Genomic DNA, 12,500 nt, shown 5'->3' on the forward strand with positions numbered 1-12,500 from the left:
TTGCAGAGGAGGGCATCAATCACGAATGCAAGCTGTGTAACCAGATGTTTGATTCACCTGCCAAGCTGCTTTGCCACCTGATAGAGCACAGCTTCGAAGGCATGGGAGGTACCTTCAAGTGTCCCGTCTGCTTCACAGGTGAGAGACAGACACACGCAAACCCACATTCACCTTCAAGGACCGCAGCACAGAAAACTCCTACTCACTTGTGTCCTATCTGCTTTGCATTTAAAATGGACACAGTGACACGGTGAACACATACATACACAAACTACACAGCAGGGACTTCACTCTAGTATACCATAGGAAACTATTAACAAGTAGAAGGGCACTCGGAGAGCACAGACCTCCGCCAAAGAATGCCCTATCTCACAATGTTAATGCAGTGTGAATTCTCACTTCAGGAACTAATTTTTCCAATTATTTTGACATTCATCTCCTATCTTGCAATGGCAACAAAAGTGAAAACTAATTACTGTATTCATTTGTGTAATGGGTTCTTCCTTGGCCTATGCTACACCAAGTTTCAAGAACATCAGGCCAGTAGTTTCCCCATAATCCCGCTGACAAACGGACAAACCGAGCCGACACTGATGTCTCAGGCTGTACCACCTAGTGTCATACAGTCTCTCCCCTGAGCTAGCTGCAACAGCCTGAAGTGTGTAAAGTAAGATGTAAACAATAAATACCCCAAATCATCTCAAGACTCCATCTGTAACTTGTAAACAAAATAAGACAATCAGCTATAAAACAGAAAATACAGCATCTCTGTTCTCTGCAAAGACAAACTAAATTACCTGATTAATGCAACTTTCTCACGACGTCTCCCGGCCATTGTTCACCGCAGAAAGCTGCTCCCTGCCAGGCTAAAGCTAATATAGTTAGCCTAAAGAAACAAGGCGTCTGTCCCAACTAACGTTACGGTTCGGAGCCGCGACGCTGGAAAAGTACCACTAATCTACAACAGCAGTCTTATCCACCACTCTCTCGCCTGTACTTCTGGAACTGACTCTTGTGGGTCGCCACCACTCACCATACTCGTCCTTAGTGCTGCTATCTCTGACTCACTAAAACTGCATACATAGGCAGAGATCGGCTACATAGGCAGCGGGCCAAACAGCTTCAGAGCTAAGGCGGGGCTACAGATTAGGTGTCCCTAAAGGACCCGCATATCTAACCGTAGTTCCGCATTACATTAATTAATTTGCAAACAAGTTTTATTTATTTTTATACTATGTATTCTCCGTGTAAATTCATGAACCGAACCGTGACGCCCGTACCGTTTCGGTTCAATACGAATACATGTACCGTTCCACCCCTGCTTGGTAGTATTAAGGAAATAAGGGATACATATCATTCAGCATTTTCTTCCATTCTGTTCTTTTGTGCATATCCATTTTACAGCACTGTATATCACCAATAAAATATAGACTAACAGTCTTACACTAATACCAAATGAATATTGTAGAACTGTTTTGCTTTGTGTTTTAGCTGCACCGCTGTATGTTAACTGTTCTAATCATAGATGAATATGAAGCCAAAAGTGTAATAGCCATGCCACCAAGGATAGTAGGTTCCTTATTAAAGCAGCCTACCACCACCACACCTTCTCTAAGCACCAAACAGGTCACAGCTTGTCACTTATTTTGGTAAAAATGCCAGATGATGTTAATATTGCAGCTGGAAGCAAGGTTTGCACTTAAATCTCCCCTGGAATCAGCTCCAGAACATGTCATAGTAGCTCAGTAAATGGCTCTCTCTGGGTTACCTGCATCATGATGCATACAGTAGAGTAAATGTCTTTTGGGTACAGTAAGATCACATCAGGAACATTCCTTGTTTTAACATGTCTAACTGTGGGAGTAATATTCCAGCAGGGTGCTGCTGCTGAATAACTACTGACAAAACTCTGCATGTGCAAAAGTCCATGCAATATTACCTCCAAACATGCCAAATATGAAGGACCTTGTGTCTCTTAAATCCACTGGAGGACCCAAACAAAATGCTGGATGACCAAATTAGACCTGAGGTTCGGTGTAATTTACTAGAAACTAAGTCTGCGCCTTTGCTCTCTCACTCCCTCCCATCTCTTCACTCCTTATCCCCATACTCTCTCTCTCTCTCTTTCTCTCTCTCTCTCTCTCTCTCCCCCCCCCCCTGTCACTTCACTGCTCCCTCTCCCTCCCTCAGTTGTTGAGTTTGTCTTGTGTTGTGTGCCTCACTCCCCCCAGGTACACAGCAATGCTTTAAACTTTAACTCTATTCCTTAGTGGCTTATGAATTAGTAAGATGGGCACCACTCCTATGGGGAGGCTTAATAATTCAACACACACAAACACACACACACACACAGTGAAAACCAAAAGTTTACTGAAACAAAGGGGAGAGAAAGAAAGAGAAAAAAAGTGTATGAGACAACACTGGAGCGGAAGTAAAAAAGAGAGATAAAAGAGATAATTTATTGATAAATATCACAAGGTCTGCTGAGGATCGCTCTTCCTGTTTTCTCTCCTTCTTTCTGCTGATCCCCTCCGTTTTTTTCTTTCTATCACATATACTCCCTTTTTTCAGTCAGCCCTTCATTTGCTTTGTTTGTTGGTGTTATTTGTACTGAAAACTCATTCTCTGCTGGTACAGTACATAGCAGTGCAGTGTTCATTTTAACAGTCAGTTGCAAACAGTGCCTCAGTACATCGGATCTGCGACATGGCTGAGTTCATTGCAGGTAATTCTGAATCTACAGTTCAGTAATACATAGCTACATGTACTGTAGTCTGAATCCTCTCCTAAAACCTTCAATTATCTTTCACAGACAGACACAGGATCCGTTTTCTCCAAAGCTTGGACTTAACCATTCAAAAATCAAAGTATGATAGCCAATCCAATTTGAAAGTTCTGGTAAATGATGTTGCCTTTGGTTTGGCCCCAGCAACAGACATGTCCACAACGATGCAGATTCATCTTTTAGTGTGCCTAATAGGCAAATCTTAACTCAAATGTTCCCTTTTGCTCATTTCCTTAAGATTTGGTCTGTTGAATTCAGTTGTGGTAAGCATGTGCTTATTGACTAATAAACACTGTGTAACTTGTGCTGTTTTTGTTCCTTTTCCCAGTGTTTGTGCAGGCCAACAAGCTGCAGCAGCACATTTTTGCCGTCCATGGCCAGGAAGACAAGATCTACGACTGTTCCCAGTGTCCGCAGAAGTTCTTCTTTCAGACAGAACTACAGGTAGGTCCCCTTAACTCTATCTTTGTGTTGAACATGACCTGACTCTCTGGCATAAATTAGGAAATGATTGTGTGCAGGTATACAGACCTCACACTATAGTCAGTGGACTGTGTGCCTAACCATATCAGAGGAAGTGTAGTTAATATTCCTTACCCAAATGGGATGTACACTCCCCTCCTCTCCCTTCTTTCTAGGCTTCCAGCCATCCCTCAATATGCAGTAACCTTCTTCAGTACCTCCTTCCATCCCTTCCAACTGCTGTACATCATTTTACAGAATCCCTCCATCTACTGTTCATCTGTATTTCTCCCTACACTCTCTTTCCATCTCTCCTCATGAGGTCGGAGCAGGGTTCTGGCAAGCCTCATGTCTTTAGGGTCCAGACGTGTGTGTGTGTGTGTGTGTGTGTGTGTGTGTGTGTGTGTGTGTGTGTGTGTGTGTGTGTGTGTGTGTGTGTGTGTGTGTGTGTGTGTGCGCGCGCATGAAAGAGAAGAGAGGATATAAGTCACCCAAGAGTAGGTCCTGGGCCAGCTGTGGCCAGGTCTGTGATGATGTAAACCTTCCTTTCCTCTTCCATTTCTTCTCCTCCTGGTCTCTCGTAGCCCTTTGGCACCGGACTGGTGACCTGCAAAGTCAGCAGGTCAAACACCAGCGCTGTTAAAGGTGAAATCTGTAACTTTCTGCATGCTGTTGACCAGAGCTGTCCGTAAAACACTGCATAGTTGTTATGGAAGATTGTGTGAACGCCTGCAGTTTATTTGAGTTAGGGCTGGGCGATATATCCAAAATCTCCTGTCCCGATATATAGGTCATTTTATATCTCGATAACGATATATATGTCACGATATAGCATGTTCGCCGGTAATTAATTAAATAATGAAATAGTCTGTATGAAATAACCACATGGTAAAGCCTATTTTTGTCATTTTTATTAAGAACTGTAGTGCAAAACATAACGTGCAAGGATCCAAACGTAAAGCGTCGTCCACATGACGTAAATATTGCCGTAACGCAGTTTGGCCGCTGGTTTTTCAACGTCGCGCTTGAAGCGATATAGAAAAATACTGTATGTACGATAGACATTTTTATATTGTTTTGAAATATATCGTCATATATCGCCCAGCCCTTAGTTCACTAAAAAAACTTGGATGATTCACCAGCTAATAAGGAACGATACTTTTGATGATTCGTTTTGATGCTTAGAAATGTGTGTAATGCATTTATTGATACTGTCAGACTGGTGCAACCCTACAAACCATAGATACTGTAGATGATCAACAGATCAACTTGTCTTAGTAGCAGAGTATTGAGAGTATCTCCGATGATGCACTTTTTCTTTTTTAGATTATTTTTTGGGGCTTCTCCCTTTATTCGATAGTGACAGTGGACAGAAAAGGGGGAGAGAAAGAGAGGAGATGACACGCAGCAAAGGGCCACAGGTCGGATTCGAACCCGGGCCGCTGCAAAGGACTCAGCCTACATTGGGTGCACACTCTTACTGGGTGAGCTAGAGGCCGTCCTAACGATGCACATTTTTTGGGTTGTGCACTTTACAATTCCACTACACAGATACAAATATTTATAATTGGTCACTAAAAAACACACTATATTTACGTGGAGTCTGCAAAAGCACCACAACCAACATCGTGTTTGAGAGGCAGAACAAACTCAGCTTGGTGTAATATTTGAGTGTTGAACCTGCGAACGCCTCTGTCTGTGAATACAGTATGTCCACTGCTGTTGACAAGAAGAGCTCATAGGATAGCCCATGTTTAGTGTTCTGGGTTCATAGACGCGTTAGCAAGCTGGAATATTCCTGAGTTGTGTTTCATAAAGATAATAAGTGGCTTTTGTCAACTTCTTGGAAGCTCAGTGCTTTTTGGCAATAAGTCAAACTTCTCTCACGGTCTAAAACTCTACACTGTCACCTCAGAGGGATATAGTCGAGTTTGCGCCGCAGCCAGTAATATTGATGCCCAGTCAGTTGTTTAATTGATAGTGGCACAAGGCGTTCCCTCCATGATAAGTGCTGTGTTGGACTGGTACATAATTAGAAAAGTGGTTGGTGCGCAGGCTGTTGGTAACAGAGATTTAGACAGAGAAAGTCAAAATAAGACAGAAATCCTGTTTAAGAAATTCTACCAGTGGACTTCATGAAGGCCTGTCTCAGCCACCACACACAAAGAGACACACCAAGGTTATTATAGTTTTGCATTTTTCATTAGTTTTTATTTTTATTTCGTTTTGACTTTTTGTTTTCAAATTCAGTTTAGTTTTAATTAGTTTTTAAAGCAGGTTTGCTAGTTTAGTTTTTATGTTTTGAAAATGCTTAGTTTTAGTTTAGTTTTTATTTGTTTTAGTCTTTTTTTGTAATATGGGTTATTTGTCAGGGGATTCAAAAAGATCAGATATACATATAGATACAGAATATGTATTCACAATGTATTCAACAATAACACCAGTACATAAAATGTAGCCTACATATGGTCATAAATATGTATACAGTCTACACAAGACGCAGTATGTGCAAAATGTGTAAGTGTCGTGTTCCAGGAAAAAAAACTAAATAACCAACAGACTAAAGAAGACATGAACAGGTGTTTTCAACTTTGGTTTGGGTAAAGTGGCGAACTTTTTGAAGTCAATCGAGTCACACAGTTGTGTAGACATCCCAGTATTGGTACACATATTAACCTCCGCTTCCTCCCGCTTTTGGTGTTCCTGCGTATTTACTAACCAGCAACTATCGGGTCGCCGGTGAAAGCCCTCGTGTAGTGTTCTCTGTCCTGCTGTTGTCTCTGTCATGCTGCCTGGCCCTGTATCCATACATCCATGCCCGTAACGTTACCGGGGTTAGCTTCTGTTTCAAGGAAAGGGGGCTTTGCGTTCTCCTGTACCTTGTTAAGGTAAGCTAGGTTAGCCTCCTAGCTTGTGTGCACTTCTCAAATGTACTTTCAAATTCGTGGGATTTTTCCCTGTAATAAATTGACCACATATTTTACCACCTTCCACTGCAAGGCGCTTTTATCTGACACAGTCATAATCAAATAGGACTGCTGCTTTCTTCCAACTTTCGGTACCGCTATGATGCTAGGCGAGAGGGACGGAGCCACGGACATGTTGTGTTCAATTTGACGTGGAATGTCGGAATTTCTGGGTTCCCAGTCGGAAACTATACACGTCTACGGTGAAATGTCATGGTCGGAGAGATATTAACGTTATACGTTATGATAACATTATTTGCTCTATGAAAGATCGATGAAGACGAAAACTAAGGACATTTACTCGATTATTTCATTTTATTTTAGTTTTGCAAACAGACATTACAGTTTTAGTTTAGTTATCGTTTTTTTGTAATGCCTCGTTTTTATTTTTATTTCAGTTAACGACAATGTTTTTTCCCACCTAGTTTTAGTTATTTTGTTCGTTTTCGTTAATGATTATAACCTTCATACACACACACTTAAGGTCCTTGCACACTGAGGCTGAAATTTATGTTCGAAATGTTCAGACGTTAAAAAATTACGACCTCACGTTGTGTCAGTGATGTTTACACACTGCCTCCAAAAATTTTGTCCGTCATGAAAAAATTCAGACAGGTTCAATTTTCTGCGTTTTTTCGCATCTGCAGAAAACATTTTGATGTGTTTTGACAAGGAGAAGGCATGAGCCTATCCAGAAATGCACCACCGAAAGACGCAGAAAGGACGGTCAAGCGAGGTAACGGTACTGTCAACGGCGAGAAGCGAAGGGTGAAGTGAGGGAGAAGAAGGGAGAGGCAGAGCGGCAGCAGCGTCACATTTTGTATTGTTTTGCGAAATGTTTCGCAACGGATTAATGAATACGCCTCGGACTCAGGGCCAGATGTACTAACGCTTTTGCGCACACTTCAGGCATATTTGCTTCGCAACGTGCGCGTAAAGCATGGCGAGGTATGTACAAACAGGCCGATCTGAGGTAAAAGCACATATTGTCACGGTGGCAAAATGGCAAATTGAGCTTTTCCATGTCATGCATATTCATATTCATGGGAGGGTCAAGGGGAAAGTGGGAGTTTCCCATAAAGAGATGGGAGGGGAAGCGTAAAGTGCGCCTAATTATGTATTCCGTGGTATGTACAAAAAACGCCCGTGAAAGCGCGCCTCTATATGGCAGGGTGAAAATTCTCCGCCTCTTAAAAGCATGTGTAAACCTGGAAGTAGGTTTCCTCACATATGCCTCCTGGTGAAATGGAAGCAGTAATCCAAGCAAGATGAAGACATAGGCCAAGGAGACGAGCTGAAAAGATTTTTGCCACAAGGATCACACTTTTTCAGTTGAGTGAACACAAAATCATTAAGCGTTACAGATTAAGCAGCCATGTAATATTACAGTTACTGGAAGAAATCAAAGATGACATTGAATCTCCGACTCAGCGTTCACATTCCATTCCAGCAGTTATTAAACTCCTCACTACATGACAAATATTGGCATCAGGATCATTTCAAACAGTCATAGCATCAGCAGTGGGAATATTGCAGTCTGCACTCAGCCGTATCATAGCACCAGTACTTAACGCTTTGCTACAGCGCAATTTACGGTATAGTGGGCGGAAAAAGGCGCTGATTACTTGATGAACTGCAGGTTTGGTAAATACGACGTAAGCTGATGTATCACAGCGTGCGCTTTCTGCGGGTTGGCCATGGCGCTGATAACGCTACTTTCGCAACTGTACGTACATCTGACAAAAAACTATTCTGGGCTCAGTGTGCAATAACCTTAAGAGAGAGACACACACACACACACACACACACACACACACACACACAAAGTGGCAGTGATGTAGGGCCGGAGGTGGTGGGCATATGGCTGGCCAGTCCATTTAACAGCAGGGTGACTGCTGGACCCTGTCGGTTAATGTCCACACACAGGCACAACTCACACCTCACACACTCCCACTCACTTACACACACCTCTATACACACACACACACACACTTTTGCCACACACACAAACACCTCTCCTTTTCTACATGCACTCCATCCCAGATGACTCCTCTCTTGTTGTCTGACCAGGTCGCAACATCTTTATAGCCCGATGAATTGTTGAATAGACCTTTTTCACAGCAGACATGTTGACTTGTCGTAGTAAAGCACAGGTGTCTTCAAAACCATTAATGATGGCTGCATTCCACTCAGGAGAGACCCTGGTATTGTTCATGCTGACTCACTGAAATAGCTTACTGGGACACTTGATGGAATTGAGCCATCGTTAAGGTTATCAGTTTCAGCTGTGCTTTTCCTATTACGACAAGTCAAAAAAAATGTCTGCTGAGAAAAAGGTCCGTAGTAATAACTAGTTGGATAAATCAGGATTGCTAGGTTTGGATTCAAAAGAAACTTGACTGCGTCTCTCACACTGCAGACCTTAATAACTGTTGGTTTGGTCTGCTTTTACTTTTTCCTAACATGAATACATTGTACAGTAAACAGTTTCAACTACTTTTCTGACTTGTATGAGAGTGGAGTCAAATGGAGACTTACACAGTGTATACAAATTACAAAACACATTTTTTTCTTTAAACAAATGAAACATTGATTTACCTGTTCTCATTCTGCATCCGTTCTGGATGTGCATTTTTAGTGATATCTGAGGGGACCAGTTTTATATAGTTTGGCTTGTCTCAACTACAGAGAGACATTCTTCTCATGTATAAACTCAGCTGAGTTTGGTCAGGTCAGAAGAGTTTAATTCTGTTGTTTTCATTCCAGCTAAGTGGAGCTCAGTTCAACTTTTTTTTCTCCCTCAGCTCCTTGTACTTCTTCCTCTTTGGCTGCTGCACTCTGGCTATATCCATCTTGTTACACTTTGGTCCTGGCCTGTGTGTGTGTGTGTGTGTGTGTGTGTGTGTGTGTGTGTGTGTGTGTGTTGTGTGAAAACTTGCAGCCTGAGCCTGGCCTGCCACAGCTCCATTGCCCCATGGGAGGGCTCTCTAAGTGGGCTAGACAGAAAGGCTGACTGGGGGAGATGGAGAGCTACAACCATGGAGGTTAATGCCACTGCTAGCTGTTATTGTGTGTGTGTGTTCGTGTGTGTGTGTGTGTGTGTGTGTGTGCATGCATGCATGCATCTGCCAGAGAAAGTAGAATGGGGTAATTTGTGTGTGTTTTAATGAGGTGCGGATGGATGAAGAAGGCTGCTTGGCCAGCTAGAAAAGGCTTTGGCCTCTTTCAACCCCTCGGAGGGGCCATATGATGTCAAGCTCACTCTCTCTTTCTCTCTCTCCCTCTCACACACACACACACACACACACACACACACACACACACACACCCAAGGGTCTTTGCTGCACGGACACGTTGCTGCATCATCCCTTCTCCCTCCTGATTGCACTCCCTCTCAGTGCCTCTTTCCATCTCCGTCGCTCCCTCTGCATACAAAGACGTTTGCTTTCTCTCTGCCACTCTCTCAATCACTTGCTTTCATGTCTCTGTCCATCTCGTACACTCCTATACCACAACTTTCACTCTCTCTCTTCCTGTTTCTCTCCTTCCTCATTCTGTCTTCCTCCCTCTCTCTGACTCCCCCCGTCTGTCCCCGAAGAACCAGCCCCTATGCATATTTTAGCCCCTCTCCTCTCTTCCTCTCTTCTGTGCCTCTCCCCAGTGCCCCATAAATAGTGCAGACGTAAGCTGGTAAATAAGAGATGTTTTGGTGTGTGTCTGCATGGTAGGGTGTGTGTGTGTGTGTGTGTGTGTGTGTGTGTGTGTGTGTGTGTGTGTGTAAATAAGAAATGCTGTAGCCCTGATCAGTGAGGTCCTTCTGGATCTCGCTCTGTCTTTTCTCCCAGACACACAAGACTTTTCTCATTCTCTCTGTTTTAGCTTCTTTCTTTCAATTAGCATGGCCGTAGGAGCGTATTTTTGTATAAGTTTTCCCACCGCCAACAAACATTTGATTCACAAAATATTTTAAGATATACTTAAGAGTGCATGATTTCCATTATCTTACCAGTATTCAAATACGTACAGCATGTACTGTTTCCCTACTGTAGAAGAATACCTGAAATAGTCATCATCTCTGACTCCCATGTTACATTCCATGGCAGACTTCTTGATCTTCACATTCACTTTAAGCCTCCAGGGGGTGCTATACTGCAGCTTCTGCCTTTTAATGTTTCCTCCTCTCCCTCGCTCCATCCGTCACTCTTGCACTCCTCCCCAACCATCCCTTTTTTTCTGCCTGTTGTGCTACACAATTTCCTTTAGCACTAGTAAATATTTAACCATCGCTAGATGGGTGGATTGCTGGTCAGATGAATAAATGGATGGATGCGGGGGATCCTTCCGTTTGTTTGTGTGTTGATTCCCTCCACCGAATCTTCCGCCTTCCCCCGTGTCACAGCGGTGTTGAATATTTGAGGGTTGTGCGTGCACGCAACCATAAAGACGAGCAGGGATCTGTACCCTCATAGACTGAGATAAAAGAACATGTAGTGTACACACAAGATGGCAGGAAAACTGGGAAAATGAAGAAGCAGACATACAGAGAGGGATGGAAAAATCAACAGCTAGACAGAGTACAAAGGTCTAACTCAAGAGCAATTTATTTTTACATTTTAACTAGGGCTGCAGCTATCGATTATTTTAATAATCTAGTATTCTACCGATTATTCCATTGATTAATTGAATGATGGGACAAGAAATACTTTTGCTTTATAGTAAACGGCAATAGTAAATATACAAAAGAGAGGTTTTCTTTTTAGAAAAAAGCAACATTTGTATTGCCTAAATTGCATACCATAACAGGGATAGATGCTAATATTTTTTTAAGCACTGGCCGCATGGGCCCCCAAGCCCCTTATTCTGTTGGTAAATCTTTTTGCCCCCTTCCCCTTCATGCCTCTGGCTCTTTACACTGGATATGTAAAAGAGAGGTACATGTGACTGTACAAAGCTAACAGCAGGGCTATTCAACTACAATGTTCTGGGGCACACATTGTCAGAAGGCTAATTGAGAAATTGGGTATTGAATGACGAGGTATTTTTTTCGATTCTCAATAGGCTCAATTCGTGCCTAAAAGGTATTGAATTCCGTACCCATCCATAATATTAAGTAGCCATGAGGATTTACCGTTCCAGCAGAGAGCGGCTAAGTTTACAAAAATGTGTCCAAATTTCAAGATTTGTAGCAAACTAATAAACAGTTAGATTACAAACCGACAGCTTCCATTTTAGTTTGTTTGTAAAACATCGCTATTTGCAGAGTGGCATGCTGTAGTTGTGTAAAACGCCGCGGTGGGCGAGAGCAGCAGGCGTTAACGTTACCTTGTGTCGGGTTGGCTCCATGGAATGGATGAATAGACTTTGTTTTCTACTGAGATGCTGTAGTATTGATGCTATTGTGGTAAGCAATTTCGATTTTACAATAGACACACTGTACAGAGTTTTTTTTTTTGCTTAAAATGCATCCAAATTTTCTGTTTTCTTTTGCCCGTCTCTTTTCTTAGCCCATTACTATTTTCGCTCTCTTCCTTCATTTGTAATCCGCGCCGTCAGTCTTGTGTCCACAGAAGCGTCAGCCCATTGTGCGCTAGTAATAATCATCCGTGAGGAAACACAGTCAACGGTACGTTGATTGAACAAAGCTTCGAGGCAAAGAATTTAGCATCGAGGATTTCTAGTAATCATATTATTCTAAGTAAATCGAGGCATCATTTCAGCCCTAATTTTAACATAGTTGGACCACCTCCCAACATCATTGTCTATACCTTATAAAAAGGAATATTCAAAGGTCCGAGCTACAGTAAAGAATAAAATCTTTATCTTGGTAGTTAATGTGGCACAGAGAATAGCTTGAGACACTCTTCAATACCTGCGGTTGGCATGAGAGCTGTGTGTGTGTGTGTGTGTGTGTGTGTGTGTGTGTGTGTGTGTGTGTGTGCGCGCGCGTGTGCGTGCGTATGACGAGCAGTCTGTGAATAATGTTGTCTTTGTTTGAATCTAGTGTTAGTCTCACTGTCTCCCTCTAACTCAATTATGGAATGGTGTGGATGTGGCTGAACTGGCAATAGGGTGTGTGTGTGTGTGTGTGTGTGTGTGTGTGTGTGTGTGTGTGTGTGTGTGTGTGTGCGCGTGCGCGCCATTGTCTGGATGTTGCTGTCAGTTGTGAGTGTTGGGAAAAGCCAGTGTGTACTCTCTGATCCATGTATCCCTTGGCTCCCTTGGTGTGTGTGTGTGTGTGTGTGTGTGTGTGTGTGTGTGTGTGTGTGTGTGCATATAAATTTGATCCG

General features: G+C 42.7%; 1 protein-coding gene across 1 annotated transcript in view; it reads left to right on the forward strand.

Moving 5' to 3' along the window:
• The window catches only part of znf423 (zinc finger protein 423), a 166,358-nt gene that overhangs the window by 145,856 nt on the left and 8,002 nt on the right, over positions 1 to 12,500 (forward strand). Inside the window, exons 19-20 of the mRNA XM_078257825.1 lie at positions 7 to 138; positions 3,114 to 3,229. Coding sequence (XP_078113951.1) covers positions 7 to 138; positions 3,114 to 3,229 — 248 coding nt within the window. The remainder of the gene's footprint in view (positions 1 to 6; positions 139 to 3,113; positions 3,230 to 12,500) is intronic.

This window comes from Sander vitreus, chromosome 8 (genome assembly GCF_031162955.1).
Source record: "Sander vitreus isolate 19-12246 chromosome 8, sanVit1, whole genome shotgun sequence".
Lineage (NCBI taxonomy): Eukaryota > Metazoa > Chordata > Actinopteri > Perciformes > Percidae > Sander > Sander vitreus.